At 35.0% G+C, this 26,782-nt stretch overlaps 1 protein-coding gene across 2 annotated transcripts in view; it reads right to left on the bottom strand.

Annotated features, from left to right (window-relative positions):
* LIN9 (lin-9 DREAM MuvB core complex component) overlaps window positions 1-26,782 on the bottom strand; it is a 109,365-nt gene that overhangs the window by 27,701 nt on the left and 54,882 nt on the right. The window contains exons 8-11 of one of the 2 annotated variants that reach the window (XM_060142062.1): window positions 15,109-15,242; window positions 13,389-13,508; window positions 12,412-12,513; window positions 8,571-8,651 (exon numbers count right to left, since the gene is read on the bottom strand). In XM_060142062.1, coding sequence (XP_059998045.1) covers window positions 8,571-8,651; window positions 12,412-12,513; window positions 13,389-13,508; window positions 15,109-15,242 — 437 coding nt within the window. The remainder of the gene's footprint in view (window positions 1-8,570; window positions 8,652-12,411; window positions 12,514-13,388; window positions 13,509-15,108; window positions 15,243-26,782) is intronic. The other variant, XM_060142063.1, reaches the window with a different exon arrangement.

Below are 26,782 nucleotides of genomic sequence, written 5' to 3' on the forward strand. Positions count from 1 at the left end.
TGAATCCTCTTAGCTTTTGCTTGTCTGTAAAGCTTTAGATTTCTCCATCGAATCTGAATGAGATCCTTGCATGGTAGAGTAATCTTGGTTGTAGGTTTTTCCTTTTCATTACTTTAAGTATATCATGCCACTCCCTTCTGGCTCGTAGAGTTTCTGCTGAGAAAGCAGCTGTTAACCTTATGGGTGTTCCCTTGTAGGTTATTTGTCATTTTTCCCTTGCTGCTTTCCATAATTTTTCTTTGTCTTTAACTTTTGCCAATTTGATTACTATGTGTCTCGGTGTGTTTCTCCTTGGGTTTATCCTGTATGGGACTCTCTGTACTTCCCGGACTTCGGTGGCTATTTCTTTTCCCTTGTTAGGGAAGTTTTTGACTATAATCTCTTCAAGTATTTTCTCTGGTCCTTTCTCTCTCTCTTCTCCTTCTGGGACCCCTATAATGCAAATGTTGGTGCATTTAATGTTGTCCCAGAGGTCTCTTAGGCTGTCTTCATTTCTCTTCATTCTTTATTCTTTATTCTGTTCTGCAGCAGTGAATTCCACCATTCTGTCTTCCAGGTCACTTATCCGTTCTTCTGCCTCAGTTATTCTGCTGTTGATTCCTTCTAGTGTAGTTTTCATTTCAGTTATTGTATTGTTCATCTCTGTTTGTTTGTTCTTTAATTCTTCCAGGTCTTCGTTAAACATTTCTTGCATCTTCTCTATCTTTGCCTCCATTCTTTTTCCGAGGTCCTGGATCCTCTTCACTATCATTATTCTGAATTCTTTTTCTGGAAGGTTGCCTATCTCCACTTCATTGAGTTGTTTTTCTGGGGTTTTATCTTGTTCCTTCATCTGGTACATAGCCCTCTGCCTTTTCATCTTGTCTATCTTTCTGTGAATGTGGTTTTTGTTCCACAGGCTGCAGGACTGTAGTTCTTCTTGCTTCTGCTCTCTGCCCTCTGGTGGATGAGGCTATCTAAGAGGCTTGTGCAAGTTTCCTGATGGGAGGGACTGGTGGTGGGTAGATCTGACTCCATGAATTTATCTTACAAATGGACACAAACAAATGCACAAAACTATACAGACAAGGACATTTACTGTAGCAGTATTTTAGTATAATCATGGAAATAACTTAAATATCAATTAATATATTATTTAAATTATGGTATAATACAGAAATTTTAAGAGACTGAGATAAGTTAATATATAATTTCATTTTTGTTAGAAAATAATTTTCAAAGCAACTCGGAAACAGACTCTGACCTGTCAGGGTGGCAATGGCCACTGAGCAGGGAGGAAGTTCTGCCTCGCACTCTGCGCGCAGGCTTTAGCTCCTCCAACAGCAGTCACACTTCCTATCAAGGTGACAGTGGCCAGTACACCCTCAGGAAAGATGTGGCTGTCATCCACATAAAATTTAGCCTTCAAACCAAAGACACTGGGCACATGCAGTCTACAAAGGGACACTCCCACGTAAAAACACCCCTTCAAGACCACAACAGATAACCGTTTCACCCAAATTCACAGAGACAGAGAAAGTAAAATGAAAAGGCAAAGGAACTACTCTCAATTGAAAAAGCAAGAGAAAACCCCTGAAAAAAAATAATGAAACAGAGATAATCAGTCTATCAGACAATGAACTAAACAATTTGGTAATATGGGAATTCCCTGGCGGTCCAGTGGTTAGGACTTGGCGTTCTCACTGCCAGGGGCCCAGGTTCGATCCCTGGTAAGGGAACTAAGATCCTGCAAGAATGGGATCTTAGTTTGCGTGGTGTGGCCAAAAAAAAAAAAATTTGGTAATAAAAATGCTAACTGAATTAAGAGAAATGATCTATAAGCACAGATCATTTTAACAAGGAACTAGAAACTATAAATAAGACCCAATCAAAAATAGGTCATTCAATTCCTGAGATAAAAGCACTCTAGAAGCAATGAATAGCAGACTAAATGACAGAAGAACACATAAGTGATCTGGAAGACAGAATAATGGAAATCACCCAATCAGAACAGCAGACAGAAAGACAAATGAAAATAAACAAACCAAAAAACAAACAAACAAACAACAAAAAAAACAAAAGCAACATGTGAGATCTTTGGGATAATATAAAACGTGCCAACATTCACATTATGGGGTTTTCAGAAGGAGAAGATAGAGAGAAACTGTATTTAAAGAAATTACGGCTGGAAATTTCCCAAATCTAAAGAAGTAAACAGATATCCAGGTACAGGAAGCACATAGGGCCCCAAACGAGGTGAATCCAAACAGACCCACACCAAAACATATCATAATTAAAATGGCAAAAGTTAAAGATAAATAGAAAATTCTAAAGGCAGCAAGAGAAAAACAGAGTCATATATAAGGGAATGTCTAAAAGCCTATCAACTGATTTCTCTGCAGAAATTCTGAAGGCCAGAAGGGAGTGGCATGACATATTCAAAGTCCTAACAGGGAAAAACCTGCAACCTAGGATACTCTACCCAGCAAGATTATCATTTAGAATAGAAGGAGAGATAAAGAACTTCTCAGACAAGCAAAAACTAAAAGAATTCACCGTTACTAAACCTAGCCTAACAGAAATGTTGGAGGGTCTTCTCTAAATGGAAAAGAAGTTAACAGTCTATAGGAAAGGGGAAATCCCAATAGAAAAGGCAAATAGTAAGGATTGAAGATCACTTAAATAAGACAGTATCTAGATTAAAAAAAAAGAAATTATAAAAGCAACTATAACTACAATAAACAGTAAAGGGATAAGCATGAATGTAAAATATGACATCAAAAAACAACATATGAAGGGGAATTCCCTGGTGGTCCAGTGGTTAGGACTCAGTGCTGTCACTGCCAGGGCCCCAGGTTTGATCCCTGGTCAGGGTACTAAGATCCCACAACCCGTGCAGTGTGTGTGTGTGTGGGAAAAAATATGTATTTATATATTATATATATGACATATATTTTATATATATATATATATATATATATATATATATATATATGAAGGAGGGGAGTGAAAACTGTAGAACTTTTCAGAATGTGTTTGAACTTAAATGTTTATCAGTTTAAAGCAAGTAGACATAATTATAGGTCAACATATATGAACCCCATTGTAACTACAAATCAAAAACCTACAGTAGATACACAAAAACCAAAAAGAAAGGAACTCAAGCATACTAAAAAAGAAAATCATCAAACCAGTACAGAAGAAACAAAAAGAAGAAATGAATGAAGAAGAACTACAAAAACAATTGGAAAACAAGGATTAAAATGGCAATGAGTACATATCAATAATTACTTTAAATGCCAATGGACTAAACTCTCCAAAAGACAGCATGGCTGACTGGATTAAAAAAACAAAACCCTTCAATAAACTGCCTAATAAACTCACTTCAGGGTAAAAGACACATACAGACTGAAAGTGATTGGATAAAAAAATATTTCATGCAAACAAAAATGACAAGAAAGCAGGGGTAGCAATACTCATACCAGACAAAATAGACTTTCAAAGGTTATAACAAAAGGTAGCAAAGGGCATTATATAATGATAAAGGGATCAAAACAAGACAGGATATAACATTTGTGAACATACATGCACCTAATATAGGCGCATCTAAATATATAAAGCAAATATTAACAGACATAAAGGGAGAAATTGACAAAAATATAATAACAGTAGAGGACTTTAACACCCCATTTACATCGATGGACAGATAATCCAGACAGAAAATCAACAGGCAAACAGTAGTCTTAATTGACACATTAGACCAGTTGGACTTAATTGATAGCTACAGGAAATAACATCCAAAAATAGCAGAATACATATACATTCTTTTCAAGGGCACATGGAACGTTCTCCAGGATAGATCACATACTAGGTCACAAAACAAGTCTCAAGAAATGTAAGAGGATAGAAATTATATCAAGCATTTCTCCCAAGCACAACAGTATGAAACTATAAATGAACTACAGAAAAAAAACCAGGAAAGAACAAACACACTGAGACTAAACAATATGCTACTAAAAAAAAAAAAGGGTCAATGATGAAATCAAAAAGGAAATTAGAAAATACCTCAGGACAAATGAAGATGAAAACACAGTTTTCCAAAATCTATGGGATACAGCAAAAATAGTTCTCAGAGAGAAGTTCATAGTGATATAGGCCTTCCTCAAGAATAAGAAAAATCTCAAATAAACAACTTAACATACCACCTAAAAGAATTAGAAAAAGAAAAACAAAGTCCAAAGTCAGCAGAAGGAAGGAAATAAAAAAGATCAGAGAGAATAAATAAAATAGAGACCAAAAAATCAACAGAGAATATCAATGAAACCAAGACCTGGTTATTTATAAAGACAAATAAAATTGATAAACTTTAGCCAGGCTCTCACTAAGAAGAAAAGAGAGAGGACCCAAATAAACACAATACTACAGAGAAACAAACAAACAAAATGACAGAGAATACTATGAATAGTTATATGCCAACAAACTGGATAACCTAGATGACACAGACAAATTTCTAGAAAGATACAGCTTGCCAAGACTGAGTCAAGAAGAAACAGATAATTTGAAGACTAATCACTAGGAGTGAAATTGAATCTACAATTAAAATACTCCCAGCAAACAAAAGTCCAGGACCAGACAACCAAACATGTAAAGAAGAACGAACTTATACCTATCCTTCTCAAACTATTCCAAAAATCTGAAGAGGGGGGAACGCTCCCAAATTCATTTTAGGAGGCCCCACCATTACCCTGATACCAAAATCACACAAAGACTCTACAAAAAAGGAAAATTACAGGCCAATATCTTTGTTTGATAGAGATGCAAAAATCCTCAACAAAATATAAGCAAACCTAATCCAATGATGCATAAAATGGATCATACACCATGATCAAGTTGGATTTATCCCAGGGTCACAAGTATGGTTCAACATACGCAAATTAGCCAATGTGACATACCACTTAAACAAACAAAAAATGAAAATCACATGATTATCTCAACAGACGCAGAAAATGCATTTGAGAAATTCAACATCCATTCATGATAAAAATGTTCATCAAAGTGGATATAGAGGGAACAAATCTCAACATATATGACAAACCCACAGCCAACATAATACTCAAAAGTGAAATGCTGAAAGCCTTCCCGCTAAATTCAGGAAATAGTACTGGAAGTCCTAGACACAGCAATCAAAAACAAAAAGAAATAAAAGGTACACAAATTGCAAGTGAAGAGCTAAAACTGTCATTATCTGCAGATGACATGATACTCTATAGAGAACCCTAAAGTCTAGGCCCAAAAACTATTAGAACTAATAGATGAATTCAGAAAGGCTACAGGATACAAGACTAATATACAGAAATATGCTGCGGTTCTATATACTAATAATGAAATATCAGAAAGTAAAAAACAATCCTGTTTAAAATTGCACCAAAAACAAACAAACAAACTCTAGGAATAAACTTCACCAAGGAGGTGAAAGACCTATACTCTGAAAACTATAAAACATTGAGGAAGATGATTCGAAGAAATGGAAAAATATTCCGTGCTACTGGGTTGGAAGAATTAACATTATTAAAATGGACATATTAGCCAAATCAATCTATAGATTTAATGCAATCCCTATCAAAATACCCAGGACATTTTTCACAGAACTAGAACAAATTATCCTAAAATTTATATGAAGTCACAAAAGACCCTTAATTGCCAGAGCAATCCTGAGAAAAAGGAACAAAGCTGGATGTATAACCCTCCCAGATGTCACACTATACTAAACTATAGTAAGCAGAACTGCATGGTATTGGCACAAAAATAGACACATAGATCAACGGAACAGAATACAGTCCAGAAATAAACCCAAGCACCTGCGATAAATTAATCTACGACAAAAGAGGTAAGCCTATACAATGGAGAAATGACAGTGTCTTCAACAAGTAGTGCTAGGAAAATGGACAGCCACATGTAAAACAGTAAGAGTAGAACATTCCCTTTCACACCATATACACAAAAACAAAACAAAACAAAACAAACCCTCAAAACAGTTTAAATGTAAGCCCCAAAACCATAACACTCCTAGAAGAGAACAGAGGCAGAGCACTCTTTGACAGAAATTGTAGCAATATTTTCTTAGATCAGCCTCCTAAGGTGAAAGAAATAAGAGCAAAAATAAACAAATGGGGCCTAATTAAACTTAAAGATTTGCATAGCAAAAGAAACCACTGACAAAAGAAAAAGACGAACTATGGAATGAAAGAAAATATTGGCAAATGATGCGGCTGACAAGGGGTTCATATCCAAAATATATGAACAGCTCATACAACTCAGTATCAAAAAAAAACAAGCAAACAGTTCAATCCAAAAGTGGGCATAGGATCTGAATAGACATTTTCCCAAAGAAGACATGCAGTTGGCTAACAGGCACGTGAAAAGATGCTCAACATCACTAATTATTAGAGAAATGCAAATCAAAACCACAATGAGGTATCACATCACACCGGTCAGAATAGTTATCATCAAAAAGTCTACAAAAGACAAATGTTAGAGAGGATGTGGAGAAAAGGGAACCCTCATACACTGTTGGTGGGCATGTAAATTGGTGGGCATGTAAATACTCCACAAATGGAGTATTAGTTGGTCATAAAAAACAATGAAAAAAAGCCATTTGCAGAAACATGGATGGACCTAGAGAATGTTATGCTTAGTGAAATAAGTCAGACAGAGGAAGACAAATACTGTATAATATCACTTATATGTGGAAGCTAAAATGCAATACAAATGAATGTGTATGCAAAACAGAAATAGACTCACAGATATAGAAAACAAACTAGGGGTTACCAAAGGGGAGAGGAAAGCAGGAAGGGATAAATTAGCGACATGGGATTAACAGATACAAATTATCATATAAAAAGTAGATAAGCAACAAGAATACACTGTATAGCACTGGGAATTATGCCCAGTATCTTGTAATAACCTATAACGGAATACAATCTGACAAAAATACTAAATCAATATGCTGTATACCTGAAACTAAGACAAAACTGTAAATCAACTGTACTTCAAAAAACAAAACATATGAAAGTATATGCATAGAAGAAGAAATCCATATGCTAAGCATAAAAACATTTATATCATATACTAGTTTTACAGTATTTCAATTTTTATAATGGTAATTATTTCTAAGCATAAATAAATTATACAGCCTATCAAGCCAGTTAGATTTCTACAGAGATCCCACATACCAAGAAGTCAAACCAACATCAAAACAGGCCTTTTTTAAAAAGTACGTAACGCTAACTAGGCTAAGGCAAGTCCAGTACTTTAAGGTGTGAAACCTAGATACAGGGAAAAGTCCTAGCTAGTGATATGAAAGTTAAATAATTGGATTATGCATCAAGGTGGAAGAGATGATAAAATGATCAGAGGAAATGTAGTGGGGGAGCATTGAAAAGGCATAGAATAAAGGGTAGAAGTAGAACTGATGGAAACCAAGATAAGAATTAGAGTCCAGTAGGAAAGAAGCAAACACATAATATTTTTACATTTAGAATATATAATGGCAATATGTTACGGCTATTTTTTTTCAATCTTTGATAGCCTGTGTATCTGACAATACTAATTTTATATCATGCCTAAATGAGTTAAACTGGAACTACGAAGCCTGTTCTGGTACCTGTACCACTAAATAGCAGCATAATCTTAGTCCAAAATCCCTTGATATCTTTGGTCTTCAGTTTTCAATTCCATAAAAATGATGGGTTCAAATTAGATAATTCAAAGTCATGTTCAGATTAAAAAATTCCATAATCCTAAAAGGATTGTTCCTCATTCAGTTAGGTAACTACTTGTCCAGCTATTTACCCACACCTACCCCTCACACCATTCCATACAAGAGATGACTAATGTTACGACAACTCCCTATTCCTGCATTCATGACAGACATTGGTAATTAGCTACAGCCTTTGGCCCCCAAGCCCAATCACTGAGCTCTCTCTTACTTTCATACATCCTTGCAACCATTTTCTATCAATTGGAGATGGTACTTGAGATAAAATCTACTCACCATCCTATAAATCCACAAGCAAGTTATGACTTTCAATACAATTAAAAAACTTCCTTAGTATTTTCTACATTTTAAGAAACTCTGATAATTCTCTCCTATGCATAAAATTGACTCATATTTTTGTTCTCATTAGATTAATAAAATAGGATATAAGCTCCATCAAGATAACCTGAAGATACCAGCCTATGTATTTCCTGATTTATTTATCCTGAATCACTTTTAATAACCTCTGCTAATATGACTTCCTTAGTCAGAGGCACCAATGCTAGGAATTCTACACTCACGCAAACTGTCAAAGAACCTAATATATATCCATTAATCCTATTCAATGGCATAAGGAGGTCTGGGATAATGAACTATATTGCATTGCTAATTTACTTAGCGTATATGTTCAGTATAACAAGAGATAGCGAGAGCAAATCAGGATTTAAAAGTAACATTTATCTCAAGGTTTTCTTCCACAAAATATTTTAAAATCTTTAGATATAGAAGCTGCCCACCATTTTAAAATGAGACAAAGAAAAAAAAATATCCTTACCAGTTTTTCTGCTTCTGTGTTCATTTCCCTTAATTTCTTGATATGTTCCTTTTTAATCATGAGAATTTTTGATAATCTGGTCTATAGACAATGAAGAAGAGATGTTTTGGAATAAACACAGGCACTTAAGTATATCATGTAGATGTCAAATTTCTAAGTTTTCACCAAGATATTTTAGCAGATTTTAGTGTTTCAATATAAATATAGCACAGACACTATTTTATAAGTCAGACTGGCTGAGAAGAAGATATTTTAAAATCCACTGTAACCAGGATATGTCAAAACGATTAAGGAGTCAACCTGAATAAGCTTTCACTGGTCCAATACGGAACAATGTGTGGACCAATCATAATAATAACTACAGTTAACTGAAGCACAAATACATTAAAATCCATGAGTTCAGACTGATACTTAAACAAAATTAACCATTGTTGGAGAATACTAGTGACCATACTCATAAACTGGAAACAAAGACAAAGAGTCAAGTATTTATCCTGCCTATACTATACAAACTATATGCCATTAGGTAACCAAATAATAGATTAGGGGAAGTTTTTCCTTATAGAACTATTTCAGCTACTAAACAAAGAACAAGAATAGCACCATTTTGCAATCCTAATGAATGAATTGACCTATGCAGTGATAATTAGTACCAGCCAACATTATATAAAAAAAGAGATAAAATAATATGGGTATCCTATTAGAACACAAAACCACACATAAAAGTAGTCACATAAAAACAAGTACACCAATCAAATAAAAAACCCAAATCAAATCAAACCTTTATATTCAATGAGCAATTTACATGAAATATAAAAGACAAAAGAATATGTTGGATGTTATCACAAGGATTCAGTCAGCAAAATCCAGACTGTGGGAGACTCTATGGACAAATAATCTAGTTTCTTCAACAAATAAGTTAATGGGGAAAAAGTACAGTCAACATTTAAGAGACAACTGGAGAACTGGAATGCTGACTGGATATGTGACGATATTAAGACTTTTTTGTTAACTTTTTAGATGTAATAATGATAATATAGTTATGTCTCTTAAAAAAAAAGGGCCCTTACCACTTAAAGGTATATAACGAAATATTTACAGATAAATGATATGACGTCTGATTTCTCAAAACAGAGAATGTGGGTGGGAGTATAGCTGAAACTGAACTGGCCAGGAGTTGTTGATAACTGTTATAGCTAGATAATGGGTACCTAGAGGTGCATTATACAACTGTCTGCTTTTTTCTTTTCTAATTAATTAATTTTATTTATTTCTGTGTTGGGTCTTTGTTGTTACACACGGGCTTTCTCTAGCTGTGGCGAGTGGGGGTTGCTCTTCGTTGCGGTGCACAGGCTTCTCATTGCGGTGGCTTCTCTAGTTGTGGAGCACGGGCTCTAGGTGCACGGGCTTCAGTAGTTGTGGCACGTGGGCTCAGTAGATGTGGCTCACGGGCTCTAGAGCACAGGCTCAGTAGTTGTGGTGCACGGGCTTAGCTGCTCTGTGGCATGTGGGATCTTCCTGGACCAGGGCTCGAGCCCGTGAACCCTGCATTGACAGGTGGATTCTTAACCACTGTGCCACCAGGGAAGTCCCCTGTCTGATTTTATATGCATTAAACTTTTGATAATTAAAAAAAATCTAAAAACTTGACCTAAGTTGATACAGGCAGAGGGAGAGCCTGGTGAGATATGTTACATACTTATTCACACAGACCCTCATTAGTATCTCCAGAGCTCTGGACTGGTGCCCTGTCTCTAGTTGTTGGGGTTTTATGGAAATTTGTGTGATTCTTCAGAGTCAGAAGCAATAAAAGATGGGGTGAAGGCAACAGTCTCTCTCCCATTTTCAGTTCTGTTTCTTCTTTTTTTAAAAATTAATTAATTAATTAATTTCTGGCTGCCTTGGGTCTTCGTTGCTGTGCGCGGGCTTTCTCTAGTTGTGGTGAGCGGGGCTACTCATTGTTGCAGTGCGTGGGCTTCTCATTGTGGTAGCTTCTTTGTTGTGGAGCACAGGCTCTAGGTGCTCAGGCTTCAGTAATTGTGGCTCACGGGCTCAGTAGTTGTGGCACACGGGCTTAGCTGCTTCGCGGCATGTGGGATCTTCCCGGATCACGGCTCGAACCCGTGTCCCCTGCATTGGCAGGCAGACTCTTAACCACTGCGCCACCAGGGAAGTCCCTTCTTGCTTGTTTTTGATAGAAAATCACGCTGTTTCCTTTTCATTCTTTTCAAAACTGAGTCCTCTCTAAGAAGTGGATCAGTCTTTTAGATTCCTCAAAATCCCTAACCCCAGGAAAGAAAAAGTTTCCTCACTAAGAAAATTCATTGTAAACTATGAATTATAAAACTTGCAAAAAAGTGATGATGTTTATTTTGTTATAAGAAAGAAAACAGTAATAGAAAAAGACAAAAACATATCTCACAGCTTAACAAGAGCAAATCTGAGTTTCATAAAACTTCACATATTACAAAAGACAAGTACATAAAAGGACTTTTATTTTTATCAGCTAGATAGCTTAAAAAATGAAAGTAGTGTTTTAACTAGGCTTTTACACATAGATTTTGAAGTTAAAATTAAGCACTGCAATTAAACATCTAAGCATCAATAAAAACATCAATACTTTAGAAGTAGCGTACTAGTATTTAGCCTCTGACTCCCTCTGCTGGTGTATCAGTGGATCTCTCTCTCTCTCTCTCTCTCTCTCTCTCTCTCTCTCTCTCTCTCTCTCTCTCTCTCCCCCCCAACCCCTCTCTCCCACTCCCTGACCCCTGGTTCTTCCCCCCATCTCCCCCTACACACACTTGCCCATATATGACATATTGGCTCTGTTTTTACTTCCACTATTTAAAAGAAAGAATTTCTTTAAAACAGAAGTGTCCTATGTGTGAAAATGATAAGCCTTGGCTCTTTTCATATTTTTAACTTTTCATATAAAAGTATCTTATCTACCTTTGGAAGTTAAAAGGTGTAATTCTGTATTCCAAGGATAATTAACAACATACAAGTAAGGAATAAAAAATGCTATACACATACACACAAATGACAAGACTTTTACTCAAAATAACATTAATTGTAAAAGGTAACACTGTGAATATTTTAATGGATTACGCTATAAACGTTTTTATTTATAGACTCTATCCCAAGCCAAGTAGTTTTTCTTTTCAAACAAACAAAAAAAATCAAACATTATTAGACTATGATTCAAACTAAATAAAAGAAAATAAAACATTAAATTACTGATAAAAAACCAAACTAAATAATTTATTTAATCTAATTTTCAAAACAACAGCACATTATATTCTTAAGAGTCAGGCTATTCAAGAAAATTGTTCTATATAATAATTCTATACTTGTTTCGATTTAGCCTTAGATTTCTTTGTGCCTAATCAATAAGTACTTAGCAAATGAAAAGCTATTCCTAGTCTCAGAAAAGAAAGTTCCTCCTAACCAGAGAGCTGGCCAACACATCACAATTGCTGAGGTGACTGGTAATGGCAGGATGCACTGAGATTACTAAATAAAAACCTTTATACTTATACAATTTATGAACAGTTAACCATTCAGTTTCACAGAGCATATACTAGAAGGTTAGAGTCCTTAACACAGAAAAATAATAAGAACCAAACCCAAGAAAAGCCCAACAAAAATAGATCTGTAAGTCTTTTTTTGCTATTATAACTTATTTTCAAGCTTGCTGGAAAATAACAGAGTTCTTAAAACTAACACAATGATTTTTAAAAGTATAAAAATATTTGGTCCTAGAAAAATTTTCAACTTTAATAACACAAAAGTCATTGAGTTTTTTTTAACAAATAAACAAAATATGCAGAGCAATTCTTACCACTTGGATAAGGAACTCTACTGGAAAACCACCTAACGTTTCTGTGTCAGAGCCAGAAATTTTACTTCTCCAAGGTGACTGTCCTAATAAGGGGTCATTATCCTGTGGGAATAAAAGGGAATTATTTAACCATTGACTTTTCAAAAGGAAGTATCTATTTTTTTAACTAATTAATTAATTTATTTATTTTTGGCTGTGTTGGGTCTTCGTTGCTGCGTGCAGGCCTTCTCTAGTTGCGGCGAGTGGGGGTTGCTCTTCGTTGTGGTGTGCAGGCTTCTCATTGTGGTGGCTTCTCTTGCTGCGGAGCACAGGCCCTAGGTGCGCGGGCTTCAGAAGTTGTGGCATACGCGCTCAGTAGTTGTGGCTCGCCAGCTCTAGAGCACAGGCTCAGTAGTTGTGGTGCACGGGCTTAGGTGCTCCGTGGCGTGTGGGACCTTCCTGGACCAGGGAACGAACCTGCGTCCCCTGCATTGGCAGGTGGATTCTTAACCACTGTGCCACCAGGGAGGTCCCAGAAGTATCCTTTTTTTAAAAAAAATTATTGTATTGAAGTATAGTTGATTTACAATGTTGTACTAATTTCTGCTGTACAGCAAAGTGATTCAGTTATGCATATATATACTTTTTTTTTCATATTCTTTTCCATTACGGTTTATCACAGGATATTGAATATAGTTCTCTGTGCTATACAGTAGGAAGGAAGTATCTTATTCTTAAATAAAGAACAAATTCTATTATAATTACTATTCTATTAAAAATTCTACAAAAAGGAAAATATTTCCAGAGTTCAAGCAACTATTTTATTTACTTTATTAACTTTTTATTTACTTTATTAACTTTTTATTTAATATCTGATAACTCAAAATAATGTGGGCACCTCCTGAAGTTATTGTAATAGATGTGTATTTCATAAGAACATAGTTTACATTCATAATAATCATTTAAACTACTGGTGACATCTAAAAAATATTACTTACCGTAATTGGTGACTGGAGAGGAGGAGTATAATGTAACCGTGGTGGAGTCATAAAAAATCGAGAAGGTCGCTGTTTTTGTCCAAAGGCAGCAATAGGCATCGTCTCATGAGGCTCATTACTCTTTGGGAAAAGAAAATAGTCCCCAAAACTTGAAGAACTTTACCAATCATTTTAGCTTTATAACAGTTCTATTTTATCATAAAATGTATTAACCTACAAAGATCAAAGGGCTAGAACTTAAGTCAGAGTATGGATACTACTCTGTTACTAAGAGGTTGAATTCATAAAACAGAAGAAAGTGATCTATTGAAAGAAAGGAAAGTGATCTATGGCCACCCTTGGTTGTCTCTGTGTTAAAGACTATCTGAATATTACCCACTGTAATTAAAGGCAATTCTTATCTGGCCAGGAAGAAATGTTTGGGTGATCTCATAAAGGAAATTACATTAATGAAACAGAAAAGTAATTTTTCTTTTTTGAAATGGGAGGTTTAAAGATTTCCTCCTTTAATGAAAAAAACTAAGACTGGTATACCTTGCTCTACACTTAGTCCAAATTTCCTTTCTCTCCTACTCCTCTCTAAAAGTACATTTGATAAGGAAACCCTTACAATAAGCAGAGAGTCACAGTTTTTTAAGAAGTATAGATCAGAAAAAAAAGATTCTTCTATTTTTGCACTAAGGAAATAAAGTAATTTTGATTTTTAATTGTAAGTTCACAACCCTTAAAAATCAAGTTTATAACAAAGAAATGGAAAAAGGGGAGGCTAAATGTGAACAATTTAATTTCCATAATGCTTAGAGGCAAACAGTTTTGTTATAAAAAGTTCATTACTCATTAAAAAAAAACTATTAGAGTTATATTTATCCTTTATATTTTAACTTATTAGAAAGGTATATAATTTCCATGACATTGCTAAATCAAGCATGATCATGAAATAATGGTCCAGTAGTTTAATGGACTATATCAGAAGTTCAAACGATGTGGATTCCAGTCTCAATAGGGCAAGAATCCAGCTTGAAAGCCTTGAATGAATTACCTAACATACTTATGTCTCAATTTCATCATGCAAAAAGTGGGGGTAATTAACAACCACCCTGCATACTCTGAGGATGAAATAGGAACATATAAAAATATATATTTTAGGGGCTTCCCTGGTGGCGCAGTGGTTTCTCAACCACCTGCCGATGCAGGGGACACGGGTTCGTGCCCCGGTCCGGGAGGATCCCACATGCTGCGGAGCGGCTGGGCCCGTGAGCCATGGCCGCTGAGCCTGCGTGTCTGGAGCCTGTGCTCTGCGGCGGGAGAGGCCACAACAGTGAGAGGCCCGTGTACCGCAAAAAAAAAAAAAAAAAATATATATATATATATATTTTTTTTTTTTTTGAAGTGCAAGATGTTAACATACTTTTAAAGTCATTTTGCAAGAGGACTATACCAAGAGCTGAAATGAAAGTGTTGTGTAGCTTATTCCCTAAGATTAGTTAGTCAAGAGTGATCAGTTGTGTCACACTAAATTAGGTAGACAGATGCTAGCTTCTAGAAAATGTGGAAGACTTTAGTTCTGCTCCAGGAGTCTAGTAAGCAGGGCTGGAAACCCCTAAAGATCTCTTCCTCTGTGACGTGAAATTCTGATTCTATCATAAATACAACCCCTAAGAAAACTTTACAACACATATTTAATAGGCATAAAACACGTGTATTATGAAACAATACTTACAAGAACTTCATAGTCAGGGATAGTATGAGTTCCAAGCCCTGCCCTATCAAAAGTTACTCTATAAGTAGCATTAAGAGTATCCACAGCATCTATCTGTCCAGTGAACAGACCATCATGAACACCACGTAATCGTGCTGAAAAAAGAAACAAAAAGGCATTATGATATTTAGGAGATACAAAAAACTGTTACATACAAAACTGCTCCAAGCATGTAATTCAAAGTGGAGAAAGTACAGTACTGTTGTCTATTAAAGTTTCAAAAAAAGCATGTACTTTATTTTAGGCTTAAAGGAACAACAAAAAAATTTTTTGAAACAGAAAACAAAACTATAAATGGTGATCCCTAATTTGACATATGAATGAAATCATATATCTACTAAACTAAGGGGAAAATACTTTAACATCATATCATTGCTTTAAACCTCGAATTGCCAAAAAAAAAAAAAAGTCAACAAATTTGGTCATTATACTCATGAATGAAACACTAGTAGTTCAACTGAAAAAAAAAAGAAAAAAGAAAAGAAAGACAAGGGTGCTATGCAGAAAAGATTTACTAGGTTTCAGACTGCTAACTTTAGAAAGGGTTGCCTATAATGTTGACTTCTGGGTACTTGAATTTTGGGAGTGTTCCCATTGTTCGCATACTAAGAAAGAGTGGTTTACTGTGCCTAGACTGTGCAAACAATGTGGTTACCTGCTTTCCAATTCTTGTATGTGTTGGGCAGAAGGTGCCTACGTAACCGGCCCCCTGTAAAAACCTTGGGCATTGAGTTTCTAATGAGTTTCCCTGCTAGACAACATTTCACAAGTGTTGCTACAACTTGCTGCTGAAGGAATTATGCAAGTTTTGTGTGACACTACAGGGAAGGGACTCTTGGAAGCTTGCACCTGTTTTCCTCTGGACTTTGGCTCCATGTACTTTTCCCTTTGCTTATTTTGCTTTATATCCTTTTCTGAGATAAGCCATGGCCATGAGTACAACTATCTGCCAAGTACTCTGAGTCTTTCTAGTGAATCACCAAACCAAACCTGGAGGTGGTCTTGGGGATCCCTCACACAGATGAATTCTTGTGTCACTATTTAAATCCAGTCTGAAGTAACATAAGGAAAATCCAAGCAAACATCCAACATGAGTGAAAAATATAAGAGCAGTAGCATTTAAGGCATTAAACTAGGCAAAGTGACACATTTCATACACACAAAAATAGTATTTATTTTTTAATTTTTTTTGGCCATAGTGTGTGCCATGTGGGATCTTAGTTCCCCAACCAGGGATCGAACCTGTGCCCCTGCATTGGAAATGTGGAGTCTTAACCACTGGACTGCCAGGAAAGTTCCAATGATATCATTTAAATAAAATACAAATATTCAATGCAAAACTGTTTAAAAGGATCAACTGATAAAAACTCAATTGTAGAAGACTAAAATATCATTCTCTTATGTTTACCAGGGGGGAAGGGTGGAGGGAAGGGATAGTTAGGGAGTTTGGGATTGACATGTACACATGGCTATATTTAAAATGGATAAGCAACAAGGACCCACTGTATAGCACAGGGAACTCTGCTCAATGTTATGTGGCAGCCTGGATGGGAGGGGAGTCTGAGGGAGAATGGATACATGTATATGTATGGCTGGGTTGCTTTGCTGTGCATCTGAAACTGTCACAACAATTGTTAATCAGCTATACTCCAATAAAAAATAAAAAGTTAAAAAAAATATCATTCTCAGTCTTTGACAGACCAATTAAAGGAAAAGTAAACAGGTATACAGAAGATACGAGTAATAAAGTTGAATAAACAAATGTAAATATAGAAAAGGACCTCCAGTTATGGCAGCGTGAAGAGGTTGGTGATTCTTCTCTGCAAAAGACTTGTATAAACCTGTACAAGATTGTCAAAAGACAACCATTTCAGGGTACTAGAAATGGGCCAAATGCAGAAAACAATTAAGAAATGATTACTGTTGAAAAACTGCTAGAGCTTCAGTTAAGGACAAGTGAACTCAGTGGCCTTTCTGCAAGAGGCTATTCACACTCTACCACCACCAATAGCTTGGCTGGTAAAAAGAGTTTTTCTAGTGTATGGTTGGTCATGGAAACAGTGTTGTTTGTTGCCAGAGGGGCAGACAGGATGTGGACCAGTGGGTAAAAACCTGTGACTGTGCTAGTTAAGAGTGGCAAACTCGATCAGGAAAGAATAAGAAAACCCCACAACTCTGCAAGCCTAAGAGGTAGTCCTGTCTGAGGTGACTGGCAGAATAGCTAGGAATTTAACAGGGAGATCCTGGAAACTAGAGAGCCATAAAAAGACTGAAATAAACTCTCCATAAATTCTTGCCTAAGTGGAAAACTATGTGATTGGGTGGGAAAGACCTAAGAAAGTCTGGTAAAAAGTAAAAGCTAAGGATGACCTGAAAACGGACAGCAACTTTGTATGTGTTTCCCAAGTCCACACAGAGATCAGTCTGAGGCCTTTCTGGATTAAGATGTTTGAGTACAATCTCTGCCTAAGTCACTGGTTGGCCACTAAGTTATGCAGACGCAGGAACATTCCCTAGGAAGCAAGCTTAAAAATAAATAAAAGAGTAAAAAAAAACTGAGCAGAGACATCAGTGGTTGCATAGGAAGTTACTAAAGTAAAAACAATTCTCAAAAAAATTACAGAGTTGCTACAATATATTATCTAAAATATCTAGTTTTCAACCAAAAATTACTAGATATGTAATGAAATAAAAAAGCATGATTCTTACTCAGGATAAAAGTACAGTAAGTAGAAACTGACACAGATGATACATTAGCAAAGTCTTCAAAAGTAGATTTTATAAATATGTTCAGAGAATTAAAGACAATGACTCAACAGGGAATTTCAAGAAACTATACAAAAGAACCAAATAGAAACTTTAGAGTTAAAGAGAAGATCTGAAGAAAAGAATCAGGGAATATTTTAGATAATATATTGTAGCAAGTCTGGATTCTGATCTATTAAAGAGAGATCAGGGCTTCCCTGGTGGCGCAGTGGTTGAGAGTCCGCCTGCCAATGCAGGGGACGCGGGTTCGTGCCCTGGTCCGGGAAGATCCCACATACCGCGGAGCGGCTGGGTGGGCCCGTGAGCCATGGCCGCTGAGCCTGTGCTCCACAACGGGAGAGGCCACAACAGTGAGAGACCCGCATACTGCAAAAAAAAAAAAAAAAAAGAGAGAGAGATCAACAGAAATTATCCAATCCAAAGAACACAGAGAACAAAAGATTGAAGAAAAATGAAGGGAGCCTCAGAGAGCTGTAGGAAGATGTTAAGTGCACCAACATATTTGTAATGAGAGACCCAAAGGAAGGAGAGAGAGAAGGTGAAAAGGAAATTGGAAGAAATTATGGCTAAAAATCTCTCATATTTGATTTAAAAAATTAAGCTACTAACCCATGAAACTCAATAAACCCCAAATAGGATAAATATAAAGAGTATCAAACCTAGACACATCATAGTGAAATTTCCAAAATCCAAGGATAAAGAGAGAATATTCAAGAGAAAAGCTTCCAGAGAAAAATGACTCATCACATGTAGGAGAAGAGAACACAATTAACAGGTACATCTCATCAGAAACTATGAAGGTCAGAAGGCAACAGAGTGACATATTCAGTGTGCTAACAAGAAAAAAACATCAAGCAAGAATTCTATATCCTGTGAAACTATTTTTCACAAAGGCAGGAGAAATGGAAACATTCTCAGATAAAAACAGAGAGGATCTGTTGCTACTAGACACGTTAGGAAGAAATACTAAAACACATTCTTTGTGATAAAGGTAAATAATACCAGACAGTAACTAAAATCCACAGCAAGAAAAGAAAAACACCAGAAATGGTAAATATGTGGGTGCATATAAAAAATGGTGTGTACAAAATACACACAAACACACACTTTTTTTCTATTCTTTTCATTTCATTTTTAAAAAGTAAGATTATTTAAAGCAATAATTATAATACTATATTCTCAGGTTTATCATAGATATTAATGTAACACGTTTGATGACAGTAAAAAGGAAGTAGGAGAAAACGGAGCTATATTGGAGTAATTCTGCTATATTTTATCAGAATTAATTCAGTATTAATCTTAATTAGATTGTGATATGTTAAAACTGCATATTGTACTTCCCAGAGCAACTAACACACACATACACACAAAACCCTCAAAAAATACGTAAAAATAACAGAGAAATTAAAATTGTATACTACATTTGTATACTAATATACAAATACTAACTATATAACTATAATAAGTAAAATTTGTATACTAATTGTATCCTAAACAGTATTTGTTTAACACAAAAGAATGCAGGAAAGGAGGTAAAGGAAAATAACGGATATGTGACATATTGTAAACAAATAGCACAACGACAGGCATAAATGCAAGCATATCAATTATTACATAAAATGTGAATAGACTAACCACTGATCAAAAAGCAGAGGGTGAAAGGGGTCAAAAGGTACAAACTTCTAGTTATAAAATAAGTAAGTCTATATAAAATACATAACCAATAAGGACCTACTGTACAGCATAGAGAACTACACTCAATATCTTGTAATAACCTATAATGGAGAAGTATATGTATATACACACACACACACACACGTATACACATATAACTGAATCACTATGCTGTACACCTGAAACTAACACATTGTAAATCAACTATATTTCAATAAAAAAAATTTTTTAATTGTAAGTGTACAATAAACAAACAAAAAACGTCATGGGGAGGTAATGTACAACATGGTGACTATAGTTAATAATACTGGATCCTGTATCTGAAAGTTGCTAAAAAAGTAGATCTTAAAAGTTGTAACATTTTTGGTAACTATGTGTGGTAATGGATATTAACTAGACTTACTGTGGTGATCATTTCACAATATATACAAATATTGAATCATTACGTTGTACAGCTGAAACTAATACGATGTTAATGTCAATTATACCTCAATAAAAAATACAATTAGATAAAAATTTCTTAAATTTTTAAAAAGGCAGAGGTTTTCAGACTGACTTCAATAGAACAAGACTCATCTATAAGCTGTTCATATATTTCTACATGTGTCTGAGACACACTTTAGATTCATAGATTCAAATAGGTTGAAAGTAAAGGATGGAAAAAGATTTACCACAGTAACAACAGAGTACTGGAATGGCTATATTAATGAAAATTTAAAATAAGGGATACTACTGGAAACAAAGAGGGACATTTCACAATGATAACAGGGTCAATGTATCAGGAAAATATGACAAATATAAATATATATGCACCTTAACAGAGCACCAAAATACCTGAAGCAAAATCTGATGAAATGGTAAAGAGTTCAACAATTATAGTTAGAGATTTTAATATTAATCTTTCAGTAATTGATACAACAATAAAACAGAAAATCAATAAGAATATGGAAGACATGTACAACACTATCAACCAATTTGACCTAACTAACATATACACAATGCTCAACCCAACAGCAAAATAGTCTTTTGAAACATACATGGGGCATTCTCTAAGACAGACCAAATGTTAGGTCATAAAACAAGTCTCAACAACTTTAAAAGAAGTAAAATCATACAAAGTGCTTTCTCCAACCGCAACAAAATGAAATCAGAAATCAGTGAGTCTTCACCAAGCAGGCTTGGTTATGCAAAATAAACTGAGAGAATACTTATAATACGAAAAGTATAAGAACTCAAATATAATTTGGAGGGAGGAACATCTTATGTTCTGGCATATACTGTATACTTACATACATCAAACTTTAGAGGGAGATTTATAAAACTTTAGGGGAAACTCACTTTCTACACTTCTGTGTTTTTTTCTTCTTCTTTTTTTGAGAATGCATTGCCTTTATAAATCAAGAAAAGAAGATATTTCCATATTTTTATATGGATGTCATTTATGTCCCTCTACCACAGATCAATATTTGAAGTCAGGCTCCCCTATTATTACAGGAGTATCTATCTGTTCAAGTGATGGCTACATTCTATCCAGTTTTACTTAACTGGCTCAAAGACTTTTAAAAATACTTAAACTTTTGTCTCTAAGGCAGCCCTCTCCTTAACAGCCATTTCCAGATTACTGGTGCTGACAATGCAAAGCTAAAAAAACAAAAGCAGCAACCTAAGTTAGTATACATGGTCACTAAGGGATGAAAAGCAGGTTCTCGGTCAGAATGCCAAGTTCAGGAAAGTAAGAAAAAAATGCTGTTGTGGTTATCAGCATTATCCTAAGGCTCTGAGAATATTTTATAATAAGAAAAAAATTCAAAAACATCATTTAGGTAGGGTAAATCCTATTAATCCATAAATCCTATTAGCTGATTATCTCGGGACAATGTCCATTTACACCTGTTATCCTACTTCAGTTATTAACAGCACCTCCTATTATACTTTCAGAAGATGCTTACTTGGGTGATAAATTATATGGTCACTCTACTTCTTTGACCGTTTATAAGGTCAAATACGCAATGCAAAAAAAGACAATTTTTCAAGCACAACAGAAGGTTTGCTGGGAATCTGGTGAACATACCTAATGGCATCCAAAAATCCAAGTTTAGAAAGTAATTTCATTATAAATAAACATCAAGGGACAACTTTAAATATTATTGGTCAGAGCCTCAGCTTTGGGCCAGGATTCAGAATTGGGGTTAACCAGCAGCTGTCAAATCTTAACTCTACATTTACTTCTATAAATCACATCTTCCATATCTTCCAAATCACATCTTCCATATTGTCCTTGATGACTTCCTTTCCCATAACCCTTTGACTTAGATAAACTACTTAGATAAACTACATTACTTTTAGGACAGTTCTGAATTTTACAATTTCTTAACAAACCAATGATTTTAAAATCTCTTTTTATACCCTGACTTCTCTGACTACACAGAGTTCTAGAACTATTCACAGCAATAGACACCTGATGAACAACTTCCTGTACAATGTGGTTAAAGTATCATGTCCAGACGTTTCCCCAAGACTTTTCCACTATTCAAATTTTCCATCATTTTGGTGTTTGTCAAAACACTTGCGTTCTTAACTCTGTAACTAAGAATCACTTGTCGTCACTTTTTACCTGTCTTCTTTGCGCCTACTGCAAAATCTTAAATATAGTTACTTAAAAAATTCCTTTGTTGTTGTTATTGAGGAAAAGTCTACTACTCCTTCTTTACTAAAAAATTTCTTCCCAGAAAGGAATGTGGAATTTTGTTTGTTTATATACTTTTCTTTTCTAGGTAAAATTTACATACAGTAAAATGAAAATTTAAGTGTATGATCCTGTAAGTTTTGACAAATGAAATCATCCATCTTTAAAGTCACGGAATATTCTTATTATCCCAGAAAGTTCCCCCTTCCTAGGCAATCCTTTCTTCAGGAGCAACCTCTTTTCTGATGATATTTTTCTACCATAAATTAATTTTGCCTATTCTACAACTTCATATAAACGGAACCATACAATATGCATTCATTAGTTTTCAGCTTCTTTTGCTCGTCATACTACCTGAAGTTAATCTATATGTCAGTAGTTAGCTCCTTTTTATTGTCAATTTATATCCCAATGTAAGAAAATATCATGTTATGTTTATCCATTCGCCTGTTGTTGGGTTGATTCCAGGTTCTGACTATAAAATTAAAACAAAGATGCCATAAACATTCTTGTATATATCCTTCTGTGAACAGCAATTTTCATTTCTCTTACTTAAATATCTTGGAGCAGAACTGCTGGATCACAGGACACACATAAGTTTAATTTTATTAAAAACTGTCATGCTTTACTCCAAAGTGGTATACCATCCTATCAACAATGTATATGAATTATGGTAGCTCCACATCCTTGTCAACATTTGATGTTATCAGTAGTTTCAATTTTAGCCATTCTGGTGTGTGTAGTGGTATTTCATTATGATTTTAATTTGCACTTCCTTGATGACTACTGACGTTGAGTGCTTTTTCATGTGCTTATTGGTCATTCATACATCTTCCTCTGGGAAGTCTCTACTCAAGTGTTTTGTCTATTTTTTGAATTGGATTACTTATGTTTTTATTACTAAATAATAGAGTTCTTTATGTTTTCTAGATATAGTCCCTTTTCAGATATATGATTTGGAAATATTTTTTTCCCAGTATATGGCTTGCCTATTTATTTTCTTAATGTTGGCTTTTAGTGGGCAGAAGTTTTAAATTTAAGTTAAACCTAAAAATCACCTTTATTTTTCTTTTTTGATAATTTTTTGTCAGATCCAAGAAATCTCTGCCTACTTACAGATCACAAGATATTTTCCTGTGTTTACTTATAGAAGCTTTATAGTTTTGGCTTTTATGTTTAGCCCTTTGGTCCATCTTAGATTAAGTTTTTTGTATAGCATGAGGAAAGGTCAAGGTTCATTTTATTTCCAAATATATACCTAGTTGATCAATCATTATTTATTGAAATGCCCTTCCTTTCCATTGAAATGTTTTGGTACCTTCAGAAAGTCAACTGGACATATGTGTGGATCTATTTCTGGATTAAACTATCCTTCCCATTTTCACAGACATTAGAATAAGCATGACAATTTCAAAAAAAAAGGAAAAGAAAAAGAGAAAGAAAAAGAAAAGGGCTGCTGTGATTTAGACTGTTTACCTCTAAGATCAGTCTTGGCAGAGCTGACATTTTTAACAATACTGAGTTTTCCAATCCATGACATGTTTTATCTCTCTAATTATTTAGGTTTTTTATGCTATTGTCAATAGTGTCATTTTTTAAAATGTCATTTTCCAGTTGTTGCTTTATTATACAGAAATACAACTAATTTTCATATTGATTTTATATCCAAAGACCTTGCAAAAAAATTCATCTCATTAATTCTAGTCCTTGATTTGTGGATTCCTTAGGATTTTCATATGGGTAATCATGTCATCTGTGAAAAGAGACAGTTTTACTTCTTCCAAACTTTATGATTTCTGTTTTTTTTCTTGTATTATTTCACTGTATCTAGCAGAATACTGTATACAGATCCTAAGTGTATCCTTGTATTGTTCCCTGTCTTAGTGGCAAAGCATTCAAAATTTCACCATTAAGTATGTAGTTGCACATAGATTTTTTCATATATTAACTTTGTCAGGTTGAGGAAGTTCCCTTTTACTTCTAGTTTTTGAGAGTTTTATCATGAGTGGGCATTAATACTGTCAAATGACTTTTTGTTATCTATTGATAGGACCATGTGGTTTTTCCACTTTATGCTACTAAATATGGGGAATTACATTAGTTGATTTTTAAAAACAGACTTTCTTTTTAGGAGCAGTTTTAAACACAAAGCAAAATTTAGAGGAAAGTACAGAGTTCCCATACATGCCCTACCTTTACTCTCCCTAAGAGCTTCCCCTACTATCAACCCATATAGCTCCTGCCTGACACACCCAACAGGCTCTCCCACTATCAACATCCCACACCAGAGTGGTACATTTTGTTAGCTGATGAACCTACACTGAAACATTATTATCACCCAAAGTTTATAGTTTACATTAGGGTTCACTCTTGGCATTGCACATTCTATAAGTTTTGACAAACATATAAGGGCATGTACCTGCCCATCATTACAGTATCACTCAGAGAAGTCTCACTGCCCTAAAAATCCTCTGTCCTCCACTTATTAATCCCTCTTCCCACTAGCCCCTGGTAATAACTCATCTTTCAACGGTCTCCATAGTTTTACCTTTTCTAAAATATCATACAGTTGGAATCATTCAGTATGTAACCTTTTCAGATTGGCTTCATTCGCCTAGTAATATGCACTTCAGGTTCCTCCATCTCTTTTCACGGAATTTTGTTATTATTATTATTTTTAGGCCATGCCACACAGCTTGTGGGATCTTAGTCACCCAACCAGGGATCGAACCCAGGCCCCCAGCAGTGGAAGCGCAGAGTACTAACAACTTGACCACCAGGGAATTCCCTCTCATTTCATTTTAGCTTCAAATAATATTCCATGTCTGGATGTATCAGTTTATTCATCTAATGAAGGACATAGTGGTTCCTTCCAACTTTTGACAATTATGAATAAAGCTGCTATAAACATCCATGTGCAGGTTTTTGTGAAGAAGTAAGTTTTGAACTCATTTGGGTAAACCCCAAGGAGTGTGACTGATGGACTGTGTGGTAAGAATATGTTTAATTTTGTAAAAAATTGCCAAACTGTTTTCCAAAGTGGCCACACCATCTTGCATTCCCACCAGTAATATATAAGTTCCTGTGCTCCACATTCTCGTTTGGTGTTGTCAAGTTCTTGATTTTGGCTATTCTAATAGGTGTATAATGGTATTTCATTGTTTTAATTTGCATTTCCCTGATGACATATGATGTGGCATATCTTTTCATGTGCCTATTTGCCACTTGTATATCTTTTCTTTTTTTAAAAACTGAGGTGACATTAATTTATAAGATCATATAAGTTTCAGGTGTACATTATATTTTGACTTCTATATATATTACAGCATGCTCATCACCAAAAGTTTAGTTTCCATCCGTCACCATACAACAGACGCCCTTTACTCATTTTGCCCTTCTCCCAACTCCTTCTGCTCTGGTAACCATACTACTCTGTTCTCTGTATTTATGTTTGTTTTCATTTTGTTTATTAATATTCTACATACAAGTGAAATCATATGATATTTGTCTTTCTTTGACTTATTTCACTTTGCATAATACCCTCAAGATCCATCCATATTCTCACAAATGGCAAGATTTCATTTTTTCATGGCTGAGTAGTAGTCCACTGTATATTTTATATACACACACACACACACACACACATCTTTATCCATTTATCCAACAATGGGCACTTAGGTTGTTTCCATATCTTGGCTATTATAAATAATGCTGTGATGAACATAGGGGTGTATGTAACTTTTTGATTTGGTGTTTTTGTATTCTTTGAATAAATACTCAAAAGTTAAATAGCTGGATCATATGATAGTTCTTTTTTGTGTGTGTGTTATAGTTCTATTCTTAATTTTTTCAGGAATCTCTGTACTTTTTGCCATAGTGGCTGCACCAATTTATATTCCCACCAACAGTATGAGAGTATGTCTTCTTTGGTGAGGTACCTGGTCAGATCATTTCTCCATTTTTTAATCAGGTTGTTAGCTTTCCTATTTATTAAGTTTTAAGAGTCCTTTGCATATTCTGGATAACAGTCCTTTATCAGATATGTCCTTTGCATATATTTTGCCCCAGTCTGTGGCTTCTCTTCTCATTCTCTTGACATTATTTTTTCAATTATTTTGTTGTAGTAAAATACACTAAAAAGTTATCATCTTAACCATTCTTAAGTGTAGAGTTCAGTGGTATTAAATATTAATAACATTGTTCAATCATCACTCATATCTATAACCCTTTTCATCTTGTAAAACTGAAACTCTACACCCATTACAGTAACTCCCCATTCATCCCTCCCCCCCCAGCCCCTGGCAACCACCATTCTACTTTCTGTCTCTACGACTGTTTCTATTGTAAGCAGCTCATATAAGTGGAATCACAGGGTACTTGTTTTTTTCTGACATTTCACTTATCAATGCCCTCAAGATTCATCCATGTTGTTGCAAATGGTAGGATTTTCTCCTTTTTTACGGCCAAATAATATTCCATTGTATATACAGTTGACCCTTAAACAGCACA

Source organism: Lagenorhynchus albirostris, chromosome 2 (genome assembly GCF_949774975.1).
Source record: "Lagenorhynchus albirostris chromosome 2, mLagAlb1.1, whole genome shotgun sequence".
Taxonomy (NCBI): Eukaryota; Metazoa; Chordata; class Mammalia; order Artiodactyla; family Delphinidae; genus Lagenorhynchus; species Lagenorhynchus albirostris.